This window comes from Periplaneta americana, chromosome 4 (assembly GCF_040183065.1).
Source record: "Periplaneta americana isolate PAMFEO1 chromosome 4, P.americana_PAMFEO1_priV1, whole genome shotgun sequence".
NCBI lineage: Eukaryota > Metazoa > Arthropoda > Insecta > Blattodea > Blattidae > Periplaneta > Periplaneta americana.
The window spans coordinates 19,246,588-19,269,061 of NC_091120.1; the positions used below are offsets into that span (position 1 = coordinate 19,246,588).

The window sequence follows — 22,474 nt, forward strand, 5'->3', positions numbered from 1 at the left end:
CTGTAATAAAAAATGTTCCACGGTGAGTGGAACATGGCATAAATCACACTCCGGCTGAGGCTCGCCACGTAGGAGATGCCCATGCGTCAGATGACAGTGGCCAATCCTCAACCGGGTGAGTAAAACTTCTTCGTGTCGTGACGCTCTTGTGGACGAATCCCAAACGCGAACAGTATTCTTTATTCTTCGTAATTTATTTCCCTCTTGTGCAGACCATTCGCCTTCCCATTGCCACCACACACTTCGGTTTTAGTGAACCCCGGATATAGTGAACGAAATATGCAAGTCCGCAGAGGTTCACTATAACCGAAATTGACTGATTTTGAAAAGTACAAGAGATTTAAAATTTTATAGGTATTAATGAATTACGGTATGTGTTGACGATAAAAGAAAGTAAAAAAATGCTTGCAATAGAATCAGTTTTTCATTTTTGATAGTGCATATTTTGTTATTTTAAGTGAATATATCTTAGTTTTAATGGCATACGTGCATGAGTATTTTGCCACTTTTTAGTGCCTCCTAGTTATATTGTTGATACTATGAATTATGAAGTAAATCTTCGAAAGTGATGTACTAATATAGTACCTCCATAACATCAGCGATCTGAATCCATTGCTCTTTTGTGAAATCGCATCCTGTAGGGTTGTGAGCACACATCTGCAGGACAATAACAGAATGCTCTGGAGCGTTCCTCAGATCCTCAAGCAGGCCCTCCATGTCCAAGCCTCTTGTAACGGGATCCCAGAAGCGGTATCTACGAGAATCAGCAAACCCAGCGTACAAAAACGTCACGTCATGGTTATCTGAAACGACATTGAAACAGATGGATTAGTGAAGAAACGCTTTTGTGTAGGCCACATAATGAATTTAAATAAATTGAATTGAATTGAATTGAATCGAATCGAACTGAACTGAATTTAATTTGATTGGATTTTGAGAAGAGAGTACTACGATCTTTCAAGGTCTATTATACTAACTCTCAAACTAGGCGCATTCCCAAACCCACACCGGCTGACTGTACTAAGGTTCGCTAAATACCCAGTTTTCCAGCAGGCAATCTCACTCGTCTCTAGGCCAGCCCCTTCCGTACGTCACCAGCCGGCTTTCGGGGAATTCTATTGGATGACGGAATGATGTAGATGCCTAATATGCTGAAACGGGAGAACCCCGAGAAAAATCCAAACTTCGATCTTGTTCGCCACAAGTGGCACTATGGATTTTTCACTGAAAAATCCCAGGCCTCACCTAGACTCAAACCCGAACCACCTGCGTGACAAGCTGAAGGTCTGACCACGTAGGGGTTCATATTATAGGCCTAATGCTAATATTGGAATGGATGAACAAATAATTATTCATAATTATGTGATGTGCACTTGACATCAACTTTGTATCGTACTTAACAGTCAATTTGTCTCATGTCACAAACACCCTACTGAGAAAATTAAAAACTACATGAATAACGTCAACATTTGCATTGGCTGATGGATGTTGGTTACTCCGCGGAGAAATTGTCAAAATTGTTCTCTTGGCGATCTCACTATAGATCTTTTTAGTTGGTTATTTTACGACGCTTTATCAACTGCTCTGATTATCTAGTATCTAAGAATGAGATTAAGGTGATAATGCCAGCGAGATGAGTCCAGGGTCCAACGCCGAAAGTTACCGAGCATTTGCTCTTAATGGGTTGAGGGAAAACCTCAACCAGGTAACTTGTCCTAACAGATCCGCTAGTTTCGCGGTCAGGCAGACTAATCGTTACTTCACAGCGGTGGACCTCACTATAGATGGTATGACCAAATGGAAATAATAAAACAGAAAAATTTTACATCGCAAACACTACGAAAAAAAAAGTGATGTGTTATTTAGTGATCTCATTGCTTACCCCAAGTTGGTTCCGAAATGTAGAAGGTCGTATATTTGAAGTGTCTCAGCAAAAGCTCTGCCCCAGCCCTCAGGGCAGCTGTTCCACTAACTGTTTGCACACCGAATGCCTGTGAATAAATAAATTGAGAAGATATTAAGAATGAATAACGACACTTAAATTATAAAGGTAATACTCTTTAAATATCAGCTGAGCTTACATTATATTTCGTTTTCCTTGACTTAGACTAGAATCAACAATACCTATCTCTATTCAGAAGTCAGAAACACTACTACCACAGTCTAGTATATACAGTCGCGAAGCTCAATACGTAGTAAATATGCAAACATTAGATAGTTGCTCACCACTAGGATCGCTAATATCGCCTCATTACAGGCAATTCAAAATATTACAGTCACAGTCTATTGTTTCTAGCACCCTCAAAACTCAAGCTTCGTGACTGTATATAGTAGACTGTGCTACTACTACTCAAATGAAATTACATCCGAATTCTCAACAACAGTCAGTAACCGTCCGTAACTATCGTGTGCATGCGCAGTACAGAAAAAGCGTTCCAACACAATCCGAACCAGTCCTGAACCAGAAACATGTAATGCAGTCGGGTGTTCCAATAAGCTTTTGACACGGGTTCGGAAAGGTCAGAAGTAGTCAGTGGATTGAGGCATGTATGGAAGAGTACGCAAGACGCGCATGCGCATAAGCTCCTGGGTACTGAAGAAAGACATGATCGACTGTTCACATCAATGAGGTTAAGATGAAAAGTGACAGTACAGACGAATAATAAAACTAGAGATTTAATTTAAATTCTCGTCAAAAAGAAAGGGAATGGAAATTATTTAGGTATTGAAATAGTTAATTAACAGTTTCAACATGCAGCTTTGTTTAAAAGTATAATAAATCACGTACATAAAGAACTATGTTTAGATGAGAATCCCCCAGTACACTACATTGAATTATCGGAATTCTTGCTTTCCATATTTTTTGTCATCTTTTTATGGAAAATAATCGAAATTCTATTTTCTGCAATTAGAATTAGCTGCGAAACGATAATAATTAAGCATCTCGTTCTTAGCAAAGATGATCACAGTTATAGCATCTCTGGATTTAGTACATAACGAACCGCGAAAGCGTTCCAACAGCGTCCAGTCCAGTTTCAATCCCATAGCAGATGCTCAACTAGCGCATGCGCATAAGATGGTACAGGAACCGTAGCCTACATGAACTGATCCATGAATCGCTTGTTGGAACAAATCTTATTTCACTACAGCAAACAACATTTACGAACCAGAGTTAGAACTCTAGTGCGCATACACAATCACGTGATTTCGCAAGCCAATGTGCTTCAGTCAGTTGTTGACCAATGAAGTAGCTAAGAGTGTCATTCTGCATGCAAAGAACTTCGTACAACTATCAGCGTATTCCGAATCTCACCGGTCCGGTGGCATCAATGACGTCACGTTGCAGCGAAATAAGGAACAAAACTGCTGGAAGGATCGATGGCTGTCATGGCGACTGTACAAGTTGTTGTCTGTGCTACGCTAGCAAAATTTTGAGAAATTTTCGTACGCCCATCTCGTTCAAAGAAAAAATAGCATAAACAATTTATTTCTTGAACCGGTAGTAATAACTGGTCCGTTGACATGTTCGCTCATAAGCCATTAACATATTGTTTTTACGTTGTGCTCATTACAAACAATACAGCAGAACACACCGCCATGACACAACAGTGCACGATGTTATTCGTCTGCTAATTCCCGCCCTATACAAGAACCAATCAGATTCATTGATGGCGGCTGATGGAGATTGCCACCACCTCTGCAAGTTGATGGCACCGGTGCGACACCGGTGGAGCATCAATGACGTCATCGGTGGAATTCGGAACACCGTGATGCCATCGGATTGCTCACCGGAGAGATTCGGAATACGCTCTATGTCTATTCCTTGTCTATAAAAGAATATCACATTTCTTATGTTGACTTCGTGTAAAATAATTAATCAAATTGTACAGATCACAATTATTATTATTATTATTATTATTATTATTATTATTATTATTATTATTATTGTACAAGGTAAGACAAAGGAACGGGAGATTTTAATTTTATTGTTGGCATTACATGGATTATTCTAGTATATACTTAGATTCACTGTAATTATTTAACCTGATTGTTGCAATTTATTAAACATGGTGCATTGAACTGGTAAGCAACGAATATATGCCGTAAAATCTAATTATCTAAATGATCAGTGCGCAGAAGCTGCTCGTTTGGAGTTCCATTATGCAAAGGAAAATCCACGGCAACTTCATGAGCGGCCCCTATATTCACAGAAGGTAACAGTTTGGAGTGCTGTCTCCCTCTTCCAAAGGAATTATTGGGCCATATTTCTTTGAGGATGCCAATGGACGTACGCAAACTGTTAATGCAACTCGTTATGTGATAAAATTCTAAATTTTTAAGTGGTCAATTGAGAAGAAGAAACTTTCGTATCAACAGATCAACTTGGTTTCAGCAAGATGTGCAACAGCACATACTGCAGCCATCTATATGATGGAAATGTGAAATTTGTTTTGGAATCATGGAGACATTCCCTGGCCTGCACGATCTCCCGATTTAAGTGCATATGATTTCTTTTTATGGGGATATCTAAAAAGTGAGGTATATGCAAAGAAACCGCGAAACATTGAATAACTAAAGAGAGCAATTAGTAAAGAAATTTGAAACATCGTAGAGTAAATGTTACAAAGTGTAATAAGAAACTTCAAAAAGCGATTACAAGAATGTATGCACGTTAGTGGAGGGCATTTGAAGGATGTTATTTTCAAGAAGTAGTGGTTACAGGAAAATGGCATACCTGCACTGAATTTTACATTTTCATATAATAAAAGTCAATTTAATACAATATCGAAAGTTTCATTTCACTATTTAAAAATCTCCAGTTTCTTTGGCCCAACCTGTAAATAAAGAAACCAGCAGAATGCAAAACTGTTGTCTTTGGATTTTTAGCGGACACTATGCTAACCAATGGTTCTGGGTTCAAACCTGAAAGAGGTTGATGAACTTTAAAGGCCGTAGATTTACGGCACGAAAAGGAACCCTGTGTCTGAAGAGGGATCCAGGCAAAATTTGCTTGTCATTTCTCGTCTACCTTGAATTTCGATATTGGATACTGTTCGGTTGGAAGTATTGCTAAATAAAGTTCTACTCACATTAAGGGTATATGTACGTGAACGACCATAAATATTATCAGAAAATACAGGCTCTAAATTTCTAAAGTTTTATAAGAAAATGAATTCGCAAATGAACAAAAATTATACGGTACCACAACAAGACTTATTAGAACTTAAATATCTGATAAAAGAATAAAAAGGTTACTAATAATATTTTTTCAAACCAGTTTTATCAGAGTATGAAAAAAAAAATTCTGCAGTTACATCATTTGGTAACCACAACATTGTTTTGGTCTCTCTGACATCTTTAATATTTTTCCTGCATGTAATAAGCACTTATTTCTGAAAAGTAGACTACTGTCAGACATCTAGAGTTGTTTATTTTAATACAATTAATTTTTTATTTGTCCTACATAAAATATATTAAAATTTACATAATGTTTTGTGACCTAATTTTTATATTTTCAAAGAAATGGCCATTACTGTAGTCTACCTTTTGCATAAATTCATGTTAAATCAGTGTACAAAATTTCAGAATTCTATCTCTAATGGTTGTGGAGTTATAAAATTATGTGTGTGAAAATTTTCATATTTTGGAAAAGTTAATTTAAAGTAAAAAGTGAATTCTTAAAAATATTATTAGTGTACTTTTGTCAGATATTCAAGTTCCAATAAGTCTTGATGTGGTACCTTGTAATTTTTGTACAATTGTGAGTTAATTTCCTTATAAAATTTTAGAAATTTGGAGCCTGCATTTTCTGATAATAATTGTGATCGTTCACGTGCATATACCCTTAAATACAATAACTGATGTGGTAGTTCAGCGCCAAACTGAATGACGTTCTTTAACGTACGAGATGAAGTAAAATATGCATACAAGCACTCTAAATTTGATCGCATTTTTCGTGACTTAATATAAAGAATGAACGTAAGTAATGTCATTAATTTTAGGAGTTATTCTTTGAGATATTTTGAACAAAAATAGTTTAATGCAGTTTTTGCTCGCTTTCGCTTCCTTTCCGAGATAAAAATTGTTTTATATGAAATATTTCATAACGTGTTTTGAGAAAGCCATTGATTTAATTCCCAATACGTTCGGTCAATTGAAGAGAGCAGTGTATTATGATAATAAATGATCTAAAGGATTTTAGTTTTGTCCTTTAAATGTGGTGAAATTTGATCCGAACAAATGTAACATTGTAAAATTCCTTTTCAGAAAGAAAATTACATTTGTTAATTTCTTCTGTCCAAGGAATAAGCTGTTAAAATATGCACAATTACATTACTTCCACTCAAAAGACCGGCTAAGTACAGCGTGAGTATAAATGATTTCCCTGATTACGAAAATTATTTGTGGACAAACGATTGAAGGTAAAAAAATTTTAAATATACGAGTGTATGGAGAAACTCTCAAGTTTTTAAACATACCTTATACAGGGACATCACTTTATTTTTACCAACATTTTTAACATTAACCTGGCTATACTCGGAAACACTGTTGCCCCCTTCCATTACAGGAGTTTGATGTTACTACTGCAATATGTAAACAAATCATTTTACTAGGTATAGGAGGAGAGAAAACTAGTGTATCCATTTATGTTGTAGGGGAATACGATATTACGATTTTCAGTTTGATCATTACGGAATTTATCAAAATACAGTAGAGTAGTAGCGTTTTTTTTTTTTTTTTTTTCAAAAATTCAATTTTTCAGGCGGATATGTTCGTTATGTAATGTCTACTTTATTTAGAATATTAATTATTGGTGTTAACATACAATATAGAGAGTGCATTTAAATTGAGGTGGTCATAAGTAAAGGGTTGTAAGTGCACTTGAGTTACTTTTGAGAAAATGTGATTTAAATGTTTAAGCTTTCGTAAAATCGGTGAAACTTTTATTTAAATTTTAATGTGTGATGCGATTAAAATATCCCTTTGCCACTAAAATTTTAGATACTTTTGCTTACACTGGATGCACTTAACTCATGTTATTACAAATGTCACTAGCATTCCTTTGCTTCTAGCCACCTCAATTCAAAATAAGCTAATCTGAATTTTTAAACAAGTTGCTGAAAATGGTTGCCGTTCATTACAATGCAGGCTTCAATTCAGTACGCATATTATTAAAAACATCTTGAAGCATATTCTCTGAAATTGAATTTATCGTTTCTTGAATATAATTTTTAGTACGATATTATTAATATAGGTTCTTTCTTCTATAGAAAACGCAATCATATTTATGAAACACACTATACACTGCAGTGTTTACTTCACTGCTTGAAGACTTCGAATGCAACAGCGGCCGTAAGTTCGTGTGTCTGACGGGAGCAAGGACATTAGTGAAGGGGTGGGAGTGAAGTACATTCAGAAATACAGGTACAATAAAAATGCAAGTAAAAATAAAATGATTTCCCTGTAGGTGCTCGATATGGGCTTCACTTGTGACCCTGCAGACATCAAGCCGGTAGTCCAGTTCGTCCCACACATGGCTAAGTGTATCCATGTCGATTGCAGCGATGGCGTTGATGATGCGGGCGCGCGTACCTCTGGCAGATTTTCCGGTAATGAAGGTACAAAAACAGTCTTTAACATACCCCCGCAGGTAGAAGTCACACGGTGTTAAGTCAGGGGAACGTGGAGTCCAGGACAAGAGATGCATGTCGTCTTTGTCGTTGTACTTTCCAAGTCCAAGGTGTAAGGCCCTTTCTTTTTTCTCGAACCCACCGTGTCAGGATATGTTAGAAGAGTGGCTGATGCCATAGCTGGAGAGTGATAGTGCTGATTTCATATAGCAACAAAATGGCGCTTCACCTCACTTCCACAACGAAGTCCGGACATTCCAGAACGACCGATTGCCAAACAGATGGATTGGTCGCGCGAGGAGAGACGACATACAGCTCTTGTCCTGGCCTCCACGTTCCCCTGACTTAACACCGTGTGACTTCTACCTGTGGGGGTGACTCTGTTTTTGTACCTCCATTACCGGAAAATCTGCCAGAGCTATGCACCTACATCATCAACAACATCGTTGCAATCGATATGGATACACTTAACCGTGTGTGGGCTGAATTTAACTATCAGCTTGATGTCCGCAGGGTCACAAGGGAAGCTCATATCGAGCACCTATAAGGTATGTTTAAAAACTTGGAGAGTTTCTCCATATATTAATTATTAATTATTATTATTTATTTAATCTGACAGGATTAAGGCCATAAGGCCTTCTCTTCCATCCTACCAGATAGCACATATAAATACAAAAAAGAAATACAAACACTGATGAAAATGATACAACTTAAGTTAAAGCCCTATAGAGGGTCAACAGAGTCAAAAGTACATTATAGTGCTCTCATCGAGCTAATACAACGAAAAGAAAGAAAACAGAGATAGCAATGATGATATTGATAACTGACAATAATAATAATAATAATAATAATAATCATAATAATAATAATAATAATAATAATAATAATAATAATAATAATAGTAGCAATAATAATAATAATAATAATAATAATAATAATAATAAATACATTACATATTAATTTTCAATTTTACAACAGCATAGTTACAATATTTACTATATGTCATGGGTTAAGGTGAAGTTGCGCAACCTAACATGTGTTCAACAAACAATTCCACGAACTAGAATATGATTTTTTAATTTAAATTTGAATTTTGATATTGTCCGACAGTCTCTGACTGCTATATACTGCTATATATAAAATTTTTCTACGTTCAATCGTTTGTCCATAAATAATTTTCATAATCAGGGAAATCATTTATACTCACTCTGTAGTTTACCATGCCTGCAGGAAATTGAATATTGTATGTTGCCATTATCACACTAAAATTGAACTCTACAGCCCTGCATTAAATAAATAAATAAACATTACTTCCACTCTGTACAATACCATTTGAAATCGTGATATTCTAATTAATAAAAATATATTAACATTTTATTATAAACTATTTTATGGAAAAATGCTGTTTTCTCCTTTCAAACCCTGCCTTTAGAAACCTTACACACGGTCCTGACATTTATTATCGTTAAGCAGTCAACACTTACCCTTCCACTTTTTAAATCAGGACTGTCCGCACCAAGTATAACTTGAGGTGTTAGTTCTTGGAACGGAACCATTCCCAGGAAGACCACGTATTCATGATTATATGAGGGACATTCAAAGATCTTCCTCTCAAGATCGTGCACAAATGGTAGAATCCATGGCTTTCCATTTTCATCCCTGTAAGCTATCAGGAAAGTTTATTATAATACTAAATAATCATAAAATACATTTGTGCGAGATCGTGCGTATTTGCTTGTTTTCCGCACAGAACCAATACGCGGTAAGTGTGAAATACCACATTCAGTATTCCCAACGTAACACACATAACAATTTCCCTCTTCTTACCGCTTAAGCGCGACATTCATTTTACTGCTTTAGGCTTTTAACATATTATTTTTAGAGACGTTTAACATAGTAATAATTATAAATTGGAAACTTACCACTGCAATTTCACCTAAATTGCAATGTTAATTATGTTTTTAAATATTTGCAAAAATTAAGTAAAGTCTATTACTCCACGAAACTTATTGCATTCCTGATACAAGTAACATTAAGGAAGCCGTGAAAAAATCAACAAGATTCCAGATGCCGATGTTATTACTGCAATATGCTATATAAATAATATTGTTAAAATATTAAAATGAAAAATAAATCATTACATAACCTTACCGTTTGTTTTAAGTTCGCATTTATAGACTGGGGGAAAAAAAAAGACAGACGTATATCACGGCCTGCTGGAGTATAGTAAACACAGAAAACATTTTATAGCAACAATGTTGAAGAAAGATATTAAGTTTTCCGAAGTTGCCGTCATTATACAGAAACCAACATGGAGATTTCATTGCAACTAATTAGAAATTCGTCTTTCAGGTATGTAATAAACGATCAACTCAACTATGTTTCGCTTTTTCAATCTCTTCCTCGACAATGAAAACGTCAACATACCGCTCTTGTAACGTGTATCACTATTACATAACCAACACGTTACATTCCTTACAAACGCTATGTTAGGCTACTATGCGATTCTTTCTTATACATCTAACATGTCCTATTTACAGTACCCCTGCCTTGCTTATTTTGGAAGTGTAACACAAATTTGTCGGAGTGTTTCAGATAATGTTGTGGTATAGCATGACTGAAGAAACGGGAACGTTTATGTCTCAAGCTGGCATAGGCTACCACTTATTTACTTACAAATGGCTTTTAAAGAAGCCGGAGGTTCATTGCCGCCCTCGCAAAAGCCCGTCATTGGTCAATATCATGGCCTACCTAGGCTGCCACTCGTGATCCTATTTTGAGCTACAGCGATCGTTAGATTGGAAGTGGGTGGTACCCATGGCGCACGCATTACACTGATATCTACACTCTAGCTACAACACATAAGTTGTAGACGAAATGTTGCCAGATTTTAGATAATTTTCTCAAATTAGGAAACTTCTGTGACAAAAAAAGGCGGGGAAATGTTGAGTATTGAAGAAAATTATGGATTTTATTTTATGAATTTTTTTTTACTTTAATTTGAATCACGGAAGAAATGTACAATAAAAAACTGAAAACTATATATTTTCGATCTTTGATACACACGTGTTGTAAATGTCCATATTCTCAAGTCTATTTACAATAAAATTTACATCTTGATTACACAACTTTTAACACTGTATCACTTCGGAATATGTATGATAAGAACTTTCTTGTGTTAAATATTATTAACGTACCTTGTTAACATGTTTCGACCTATTTTCGGTCATCTTCGGAACTGGTCTTTGTCGCCAAGACCAACAACGACCAGTTCCGAAGAAGACCGAAAATAGGTCGAAACATGTTAACAAGGTACGTTAAGAATATTTAACACAAGAAAGTTCTTATCATACATATTCCAAAAAAATATATTATTTATGAGGTCTGTGTTTTTCTTCATAGTGTCTGTCCGACTGACGAGATTCGTTTTTCACCAGACAAGCAGAATACTAGTTATTGACCAATCAGAACACGAGCATTACACACTACGAAGGACAATTTCAATATTGTCATCTCACCAGTGTTAAATAACATTTGTTTTTATTTAATTTTATACATTAATCTGTTATTAATTTCTAATTAACTTATAGTTACTAGCGGCTAATCAGTGTTTGTTTTGATATAGAAGAAAGCAACTGTATTCACATAATATGTTTTAAATAAGTCAACACATTATAACAGAATATAAATGTACATTACACTTATTTTGACGAATAAAATACATCAAAGTATAGAATGCAGTTGCCGTCTTTAATTTGTGTTATGCTCCTACATTTCTTAGTATAATTCCAAAATACTTAACCATAAAATGTTAAATGAAAGTGAACATTTGTTTTCCTAAGTTAAAACGCACAGTTTGAAGTTAAGTACAGAGTGTTAAAAAAGTTCGTTTACAACATTTCAGAGATTATAGAGAAGGTAAAAACAAACATCTCTTTTATGTGAGGCCTACAAATTTTGTAGTCTCCCGATCATTTCATCAACATCTTTTAGCAGGATAGATTTTACCCTCTACATTTCAAGCTCTACATGCAGCAGCTATACCAAGATGCTATGTCTATTTTCGAAAGCATAGCATACCTGACTTTTTAACTTTAATCTACAAACCACAATGACCTGAAATACTGCAGCTATTGTTTTACTCCCACATGAAAAACCCACTGATGTACTGACATTGTTACTTTGCGTTTTCGCGTTGAAACTAAAAACTGAAGGTTAATAGGTTCAAGAAAAAGTATTTGGCATAAAAAAACCATTCAAAGGGAGTATGTTTCATTATTATGGAAGCAAATAACTTTCAAATGTCTGGTATTCTTCATTGAAAATAAATCTGAAAAAATTTTATTTGAACGTCTAATGAACTTAGTTTGCAGCATTTGCTGCACTAGTTAACTTTTACTAAAAATTGAGAAATTACTATTTTATTTCGTATGTTTCTTTTATTACAATAATATAACTTTTTAATGTGGATTTCTTTTAATTCTCTTGTGATAACTTTAGAAGTGAATGACACATCGTTTACAGAGTCTTCTTTCATACTGATAATTTAGATAACATTACTTCTAATGCTTTTATTTTATTGCAGTCTACCACCGGTTGAGTATTGTTGTTTCTAAAAACATGGTGGTAACTATACCTGTTTTTTTATATGAGTCGTGACAGTTAAGCGGCCAAGCTTGGAACTACAGTGCTATGTTGCCAATATCGACTACCACGCTGTCACCTGATGAGATTGACGTTAGATGGCTGACGTTGAAACATTCATTGACAATTTTATTTACCCGAAGATGAAAAAAAACACCATAGCGAATGAAAGACGAAACGTATCATTGTGTGTACAATTGAGAATTTGTTACTTAATGTTGATCAGTATACTGTGCCCTACTACCTCTAAAAATATTTTCATGTTTACCCTTAACACACTGAATAATGAAAAAGTTATGCTTCGCCTTTGTGACACTCATTTTTTCATAAACGAATCTCTCTCTAGATTAGGTTAAGTTAGGTGAGGTAACGGTGGCTAGGGGCGAGTTAGGGACGACTCTTTGCACGTCGGCCATACTGAGACCTATTGTGCACCCCGAATTTATGGGTTGAATCTTGAGATGTACTAGCCCACCGGCCGCATGTGACCTCTCATCCAATGGGGACCCCCTACCCCCCGCCATAAGTTCACACCGCCAAGGTAACCGAGCAGCACAGGATCCATTCCAACGGCCCTTCCAAGATGTCGAAGCGCCCTTGGAAGTGCTCTTAAAGGATGATCTGAAATCTAAATTCTTTTTCTGCATGGGAAGGGAAATGGACTGTAGCAATGAAAATTCGGTAATTTCCTAGTACCCGGTACTCGTTACATAGGCCAGTTTTACACCAATCCTAAACATATTTAGTATAACATATTTAGGCCATCCCAAATCCCGACCTCCACCCCTAAGAGCGCCAGTCCTTATAATTATGCTCGTCAGTCAAGGCCTTCTGACAAATAAAAGCAATTGACAATAGATATCTCAGTCGTGACAACCTCATAAAATATCCTATCAATTGAATAATCGATCTAGCTATGTACAACATAATTATATTATTATATTATTACCCATTTCAGCGAGTACTGACGACCACTGCAAAATACGACAATTTGGTCCAGGGAGCATTCTCTTTTGGCACAAGAATGATTTATGTAACATGTTTCTAAATTAGTCTTTTAAATACCGGTACATTCTTTAATAAATCACTGAAAAAGAAATGTGAACATAGGAAATGGAGTGAGTACAAAATTATTATTATTTTTTGGCGCATCATTTTTACGTAAATAACGACAAATAAAACGGGATTATTAGCAAGTACGTGCACTGCGTTTGTCAAATGCGCATCACCATGATTCCAAAAGGCACTTTTGAGTGCCCGACACCCCGACTTATATTTTATGATGTGTTCTTTCTTGCTTTAGGGGGCTCCGCTCCCTAAAACCCCTCTTGGGGACTTGGCCCCAAAACCGTCGTGCAATTAATTTATAGTAATTAACCGGTCCATCACATGAGTTGAAGGTACGAGTTACATTTTATAATGTGTTCTTTCTTGTTTTAGGGGGCGGAGCCCCCTAAAAACCCCTGTTGGGGACTTAGTCCCCAAACCCTTATGCAATTAATTTATAGTAGCCTAATAAACCGGTGCATCACCTTTGGGTTGAAGGTACGACTTATATTTTATGATGTGTTCTTTCTTGCTTTACGGGACCCCTGTTGGGGACATGGCCCCCAAACCTTCATACAATTAATTTATAGTAATTAACCGGTCCATCACATTTGGGTTGAAGGTACAAGTTATATTTTATAATGTGTTCTTTCTTGTCGTAGGGGGCTCCGCCCCCTAAAAATCCCTGTTGGGAACTTGGCCCCCAAACCTTCATGCAATTAATTTATAGTAATTAACCGGTCCATCGCCTTTCGGTTGAAGGTACGAGTTACATTTTATAAAGTGTTCTTTCTTGTTTTAGGGGCTCCGCCCCCTAAAAACCCTTGTTGGGGATTTGGCCCCCAAAACTTCATGCAATTAATTTATAGTAATTAACAGGTCCAACACCTTTCGGTTGAAGGTACGAGTTACATTTTATAATGTGTTCTTTCTTGTTTTAGGGGACTCTGCCCCCTAAAAACCCCTGTTGGGGACTTGGTCTGTATCTGTGTAACCGATCCGTCATCACAAAAATAGTAAGTATTATCACATCATACGTTACCATGACAATCACATTAGTTAGACCAAAATTGACATAAATAACGAGTACCGGGTACTAGGAAAATAACGAAAATTCCAACCCGACATTAGCCTAAGTAACTGTGAAAAACCACGGAAAAACCACAGTCGGATTAGTCGGTCCGGGAATCGAACCACGGACCTGCCGAATGCGAGTCTCCCGCTGAGTTAATCGCTCTCTTAGTCAGCGCCATAATGTTTTCAAAACAAGCTGTGTTTATAATATCGTAATGTTTACCTCACTTTCATGACAGTCAAATATCAATAAATTATAAATTGCGAACATTTCTAGATATAACAGAGGAATTAATTAAATAACATTAAAAAAAACTACGATCACTAAATTTGTATCACCTCTTTAGTCAAGACTTACTTGAAAAGAAATCATAAGATAGTACTATGAAGAATTTTCGTACATACCTCCAAAAATTGCGTCTACTTTATTTACGTCCTTGTCATCCGCACAAGCTTTGACTGTATGAAGGGAGTCAAGCACAGGCTTTGGAATTATGGAGCACATCATCTCGACTGATAGCGTTTACAAGTCTGACACGAAAAATTAGTTAGCCTGGATTTATATAACAATCACTTGGTGTGAAGGTCGCCGTTATCTGTACTCAGGGAATTAGGGGATATCACGTCAGTATCTTTTAGCTTTCACTACATGATCTCTTGTTACATCATTTAACCTTGAGCTTGAATAAAATATTAAATTCAGATTAATATTATGATGACTGAAATAAAATTAAGCATTAATCTGAAAGATACATGCCTACAAATTTTGAAGGGTAGAAGTTTTGAACGTCCTAGTTGTAAAATAAATTAAAAAAAAAAAGCTATTGTGAGTAGATAACAACTTAACGACATAAACGCACTGGGCCTATGCATTCTGTAACAAGCCCTAGACCTTAAAATTTTCACACCTCTACACGGAAGTGAGTAATTCAATCACCAGCTGGAGGACACTTTGATAGTAAGTGTAATATGGAGTATTTTTAACGACTCTTTTAAGTTAAGAGTCTATTCAGAGTTTACGATATGATAATGGGCAATATGAAATAGGCCTAATAACGGAATATGGATGGCAAAGTGAACTTAAGTAGTAAAAAACTGAATTCTAGATAAGAAAATTTCTGTGGTAAACAAACATTTGATTCGAAATGTATTACGCCGCCGTGATACGTAACATGATTTGTCTTATTATTGCAGCACGCGAACTGTTCACGTGCGTTTGGTACAGTCTGTCAATATGGAAATTACGAAATTATAGTTATTATGAAGAATTTGCAGATAGGCACTGAATTCAATAAAGTAATGCATTTTTTTAATAATACATTGTCGATTACTTTCCGATTTTTCCACACAAGAACGATGTGGAGGTAAATAAACATTTGACAAGTTTAATAAACTTTATTACGCATCCATTTTGATTCTTGCGTACACTACTTTTAACACTTCAATATAATTAACTGATTAACTAGCGGATTTATTCGTATTAATTATGTAAGTTTGTGCGGCTTACAACTGTTTCGGTGCTGATCACACTATCCTCAGAGCCTACTAGATCTCGGCGTCATCTCGAACTTCTCTGCCTGTTATGTGGGTGCGTTTGATTATTGAAAGGTGTTGAAGAGTGGAGTCAAATAGTTTATGTGTACTGAAATTGATCTGTGTGTTGAGAATTTGATCGGGGTGTGTTTTAGTGTGTTTGTATATTTCGTATTGTTCTAGTGTGTTGAGTTTTTGGTTCTTGGGTTGTATGTGTAGGATTTCCATGTCTGTATTTACGTTATTGTATGTATGGTTAGCATTGGTTATGTGATCGGCGTATGTAGATGTATTGTGTCCTCTGGTTATTGCTTTAATGTGTTCTTCAAGAAATACATCACACCAACATATGAAAACAAAAGCACACATAAGATCGCATCTTCATTCAGAAAGTAGAAATACAACATAGCATACAGAACAGAAAACACACTACAAAGACATCTCAACACACAAAAAACACAAACAAATAAGTACGACCACACAGGTGTATACAAACTCACATGTAATAGTTACGACAAGTTCTACATTGGACAGACAGGCAGATCATTCCAAACACGCTACAAAGAACACATTAAAGCAATAACCAGAGGACACAATACATCTACATACGCCTATCACATAACCAATGCTAACCATACATACAGTAACATAAATGCGGACATGGAAATCCTACACATACAACCCAAGAACCAAAAACTCAACACACTAGAACAATACGAAATATACAAACACACCCCGATCAAATTCTCAACACACAGATCAATTTCAGTACACACACACTATTTGACTCCATTATTCAACACCTTTCAACAATCAAACGCACCCACATAACAGGCAGAGATCTAGTAGGCTCTGAGGATGGTGTGATGAAGCACCGAAACAGCTGTAAGCCTCACAAACTTCCATAATTAAGACGAGTACGTCCGCTAGTTAATCAATTAATTTTATTACGCAGTTGTCTTAATGCTGCTGTCTGTGTAGAGTCCACCACGCTACAGCACAGATTCCGATCTCTATAGTGCTAAGTGTTTTTGTTCACTGTTTATGTTCAGTATAATAATGTTTTTATGCTACTGCACGTAGAAGAGGTAAGTCTCGCTCTTTCGTAACCCTACAAAACTAAGGCTCGGTATTACTCGCGAAATTTTATAGGTTATGTTAGGTTGTGACGCAGGTTATAGTTGCATGGAATGCAACAGTACGACCTACTTCAGAAAGTACCAATATTAATTTTGTGAGAATGGATTTATGATAACTCATGTCTGCCTTCTGAACGTATCACGAATCTCGGTTCATGATTTTATCATATTTCACTTGTCTAAATTATCATAAACGATCAACATCTCGATAAGGAAATGCGAACTAATTTCTAGCGCGTAGGTACGTCAACACTACACGATAGGACAACACGCATGATTTGATACGAAGCTTTAAAACAGAGTTTTTTTTAGTGTTCAGTCGCACACAATTTTTGCAGTAATAAACCAATATGTGAAGTAATAAAACAAATTTTGCGCAGTAATAAAAGCTAAAAGGTAACAACAGATACAAAGCGAAAGCAATAGCCTTGTATTCATGGAAATTTTCATTGTAGTCCCGTCGCTCTTATTTCCGGTAGCCAATCACGTTGCAAGTCGGCTACATTTAAACATGTGCGTCTTGTCATTCGCTGTTGATTTCGTTATGGACTTCCTAAGGCTCTATAGATACTGGATATAATCGTCCGCCATTTTCGTTCTTTTCTTGCCGTTTGCAGCAAGCAGACGAGAATTTACAACAGTACAAATTTTAATTCCGCGCTCTTTTAGGTGTATTTGTTTAAAATAATAATAATAATAATAATAATAATAATAATAATAATAATAATAATCATAATAATAATAATAGAATCAAGGGTAACAATCGACTTAGAGCCATGCAGCTGGATACTCCAGTAATTAAACCTTCAACAAACAGTGCAACATTTGAGCCACATAGTACATTAAACATTATGGTCAACAATTGATTTCGTTAGGTATACAAAAGCTATCTCAGCATTCACTTAGCTATTTATTTTTAAGTTTCTCACATTAAATATTATAACAAGAACGTAATCGACAGATTGAATTTTTCTCCGGCAGCGAGTCCCACAAAGCGCGGGGCCTGGGGAGACCGCCGAAGGGCCAGCCTTTCTATGAGAATCCACAGTTCTAACAGACCTAAGTTGTTACCCTGCAAACTGAGGTCCGCGCATATGTTACTCCCAGTAACCGGGAAACTAGTACGGTACAGATTTCGAATAGGAATCACTTTTAAAAGTAATTCTTTCTAAACATTTCTCTCGCTTTGACTCCCATCTAAAGTTAAAAATAGAAAAACTTTTGAAGGTGCCAATGTCTATTTTGAACATGGACTTCGAAGTTAGTAATTTTTTCTCCCTTCCCAAAAAACATTTTGATTTCGAATTTTTTCTATGCTTTCCTTAGATATTTATCTATGAAACTTAAAATTTACAATGCGATTATCATAGGTGCTACGACGTGATAATGTTTAACGTTGCGGAAAATAGCGTCGTCTGCTAACCGCAACTGGCAATGAAAGAACTAAAATGGCGAACGATTATATGTACCTGCTCTTTATAGAACCTACTCTTACTAGGACGTAAGCAAAGAGGCGGAGCCACGCCGGAAATAACAGCGACGTGACTATATATTCAGTTACAATAAATAGAAAAGTACAGGGACATCATTTTATTTTACTTGCATTTTTATTGTACCTGCATTCCTGAATGTACTTCACTCTCACCCCTTCACTAATGTCCTTGCTCCCATCAGACACACAAACTTATGGCCGCTGTTGCGTTCAAAATCTTCATGCACTGAAGTAAACACTGCAGTGTATAGTGTGTTTCATAAATATGATTGCGTTTTCTATAGAAGAAAGAACCTATATTAATAATATCGTACTAAAAAATTATATTCAAGAAACGATAAATTCAATTTCAGAGAATATGCTTCAAAATGTTTTTAATAATATGCGTACTGAATTGAAGCCTGCATTGTAATGAACGGCAACCATTTTCAGTAACTTGTTTAAAAATTCATATTAGCTTTTTTTGAATTGAGTTGGCTAGAAGCAAAGGAATGCTAGTGACATTTGTAATAACATGAGTTAAGTGCATCCAGTGTAAGCAAAAGTATCTAAAATTTTAGTGGCAAAGGGATATTTTAATCGCATCACACATTAAAATTTAAATAAGAATTTCACTCATTTTACGAAAGCTTAAATATTTAAACCCCATTTTCTCAAAAGTAACTTAAGTGCACTTACAGCCCTTTACTTATGAGCTCCTCAATTTAAATGCACTCTCTATATTGTACGAGTATGTTAACATCAATAATTAATATGCTAAATAAAGTAGACATTACATAACGAACATAGCCGCCTAAAAAGTTAAGTTTTTTTTTATATGTTACTACTCTACTGTATTTTGATAAATTCCGTAAAAGTGATGATCAAACTGAAAATCGTAATATGGTATTTCCCTACAACATAAATGGATACACTACTTTTCTCTCCTCCTATTACCTAGTGAAATGATTTGTTTACATATTGCAGTAGTAACATCAAACTCCTGTAATGGAAGGGGGCAACAGTGTTTCCGAGTATAGCCAGGTTAATGTTAAAAATGTTGGTAAAAATAAAGTGATATCCCTGTACAAGTAATGTAAACAATTGTACAAATCTCGGATTTTATCTCTGCCGGTGGGCGACGTCATAATCGCGGCGGAGAAGTAGAGAGAAACAACCGTTGCGGTTGTACGTACCACAGTCTAGTATATACAGTCAGGAAGCTTGAGTTGTTGAGGGTACTAGGAACAATAGACTGTGCCGGTACTATTTCGCATTGCCTGTGATGAGGCGATAGTAGCGATCCCAGTGGTTAGCAGCTGTCTATGGATGCATATTCCGAACGTATTGAGCTTCGTGACTGTATATACTAGACCAGACGTCTCCAAAAGCTTACTCGCGAGTACGCCCCTGAACGGAACCGAAGCCAGTACGTAATGAGCGCGCTCCGCCTCACCCATCCCCACCTGTACTGTACTCAATGTTTATGCGCAAACGAAGAGCAGTGGCGGACTGCTATTATCATTGTGTTGGTCGGAGTGTTCCACCGTATCATAATGGCTTCTAATCATGGACGTAGTACATTCAAGGATGAATAGGAAGAAAAAAATTTTTGTGTGTAGTGGGGAGAATGTGAAATGCTTAATTTGTTCGGAAATTCTTAAGGGTGTATTAAAATTCAACATGCGACGATAATACTCGACTCTTCACAAAGAATATCATACAATTACAGGCATACTGGACACGTGAAAATAATTTATTTTGGGGCTATCTGTATGACTGTTGGTTATACTCGTACATAATAATCAGTATATTACAATACGTTTACACTCAATTCCGCTTGACAAACATATGTTTTTCGTTTAATTTTAGGTGAAATGCGTAGGCCTACAAATATTTTGATAAATATAAAACAATAAAATACAGACACAAATCACAGACGTGTCCTTAGTCTTAAACAAAAAAGACTTCTTGCTAGTTGTGTTCTATCTTGGAATATTGAAAAATCAATGAAGCTCTTTACACAAGCATCATTTGTAAAATCGTGAATACAGAACGTTACTAAAATACTGTATCCAGAACAAAGTCATAGTTTAAGAAAATTAAATTGTTTCCAATTACAGTTCAGAGAAGGAATTTCAAGATTGTAAATGTAATTGAATCTGAAGTCGAAACCACAATTAACCAGTTTGTAGCTTACTCACTTGCATTGGACGAAAGCACAGATAGAAATGACAAAGCTCGCCTAGCCATTTTCATCCGAGGAGTTAATAAACATGTTACTGTGTCTGAATGTCTTCTAGATGTAATTACAAAATACAACTGGAGAAGATCTTTTCCAGGCACTGAAAGGCACCATAGAATAGAAGAGGTTGAATTTGCAATGGCTTGTGCCAATAGCAACAGACGGGGCGCCAGCTTCATAGTATGCCAAAATAATATACAAACGTAAGATATTTCTTTTTCTTTTGATTTTATTATTTGTAAACATAAGCAGACCGTTGCCGCGATCCCCCACTGACCGTTCCCATCTGTTGAGATACGAGTCTCTCTCCCTTCTCTAGCCTTACAGCACACTGTGCTCGGCGGGCAGCATCGAGAGTACGAATGACGATACGCTTTTTGGAGACCTCTGTTGTAACGTATCTAAATATCTGACTTAGGCCAATGCCAATTGTTCTTTTTTTGTTATGTCCTGTGTTGTATCTGTAATTATTGAAAAGAATGAGGCAGCTTTAATGTCATTAATAATAATAATAATAATAATAATAATAATAATAATAATAATAATAATAATAATAATAATAATAATAATAATACATTTCTTTTTCAACTGCACGGGATAAAACGTTATTTACTCATTTTGAATAGAAGGACTTAGGTACTTTTGTGTATATTTTGGTTTATTTATGCGATGGCGTAATACAGGATCGTACTTTGCGAGAAGTTCGATGATTGCTAAAAAGTTTCCACTGTTTGATTTTCCAATTTATTCCTTATGTCCCCAAAAAGCTAGATTATTGGATGTCATAGTTAACGGCACATTCCACACCTGTGGAATAACGGTTAGCGCGTCTGGCCGCGAAACCAGGTGGCCTGGGTTCGATTTCCGGTCGGGGCAAGTTACCTGGTTGAGGTTTTTTAGGGGTTTTCCCTCAGCCCAATATGAGCAAATGCTGGGTAACTATCGGTGTTGGACCCCAGACTCATTTCACCGGCATTATCACCTTCATCTCATTCAGACGCTAAATAACCCAAGATGTTGATAAAGCGTCGTAAAATAACCTACTAAAATAAAAAATAAATTCACGATGCTTTCAAGAACCTGTTTCCATATCTTTTCACTTTTCTTTAGTTCTGAATCCATACCGCTTCAACTGTGTCTTCTTACGCCACGAATTGAAAACGACGCATGCGTTCAAATGTGCGCAACTAGTTTCGTGTCGCACTATACTTTTGGTTAATCATCTCCAATCTCGGACCCCTTCCCTCCAAGCTGAAGACGACTTCTGCTGTCCAAAGAGTCAAAATGGTTTACAATAAACAGAGTCATTTTTAATTAAATAACACAACCATTATCTCCTAATTATTTGCCCTGTCAATGTGAATTTATCGTAATATTTCGTGGAAAAGGATCTGTTATCCTGCTTAGGATCTTTAGGGAAAGGACCCGCTGTCTCTGGCTAATAAGGATTTTATCTAACGAAGAACTCTTTAGTTTCATTATCTACTTCTAACTCATAATCTGCACGATCATTAGAATACTCTGCAACTGCGATATTGGTAGGCCTAATTACATTTAAGACAATTTTGTTACAATCTCCTTTTTCGCTAATGCTTTCACAATTGCTGTCTCTACTAACATCTATTTCTATATCACCCATAAATAGGTCGAAATATGTAAACAAGGTGTACGTTAGAATTTAACACAGAAA

At 36.1% G+C, this 22,474-nt stretch overlaps 1 protein-coding gene across 1 annotated transcript in view; it reads right to left on the reverse strand.

Moving 5' to 3' along the window:
• The window catches only part of LOC138697561 (aspartate aminotransferase, cytoplasmic-like), a 31,656-nt gene extending 16,705 nt beyond the window's left edge, over positions 1-14,951 (reverse strand). Inside the window, exons 1-4 of the mRNA XM_069822904.1 lie at positions 14,802-14,951; positions 9,116-9,297; positions 1,883-1,991; positions 586-803 (exon numbers count right to left, since the gene is read on the reverse strand). Of these exons, the coding sequence (XP_069679005.1) occupies positions 586-803; positions 1,883-1,991; positions 9,116-9,297; positions 14,802-14,904 (612 nt within the window). The 5' untranslated portion in view covers positions 14,905-14,951. The remainder of the gene's footprint in view (positions 1-585; positions 804-1,882; positions 1,992-9,115; positions 9,298-14,801) is intronic.
• Positions 14,952-22,474: the final 7,523 nt, after the last annotated feature.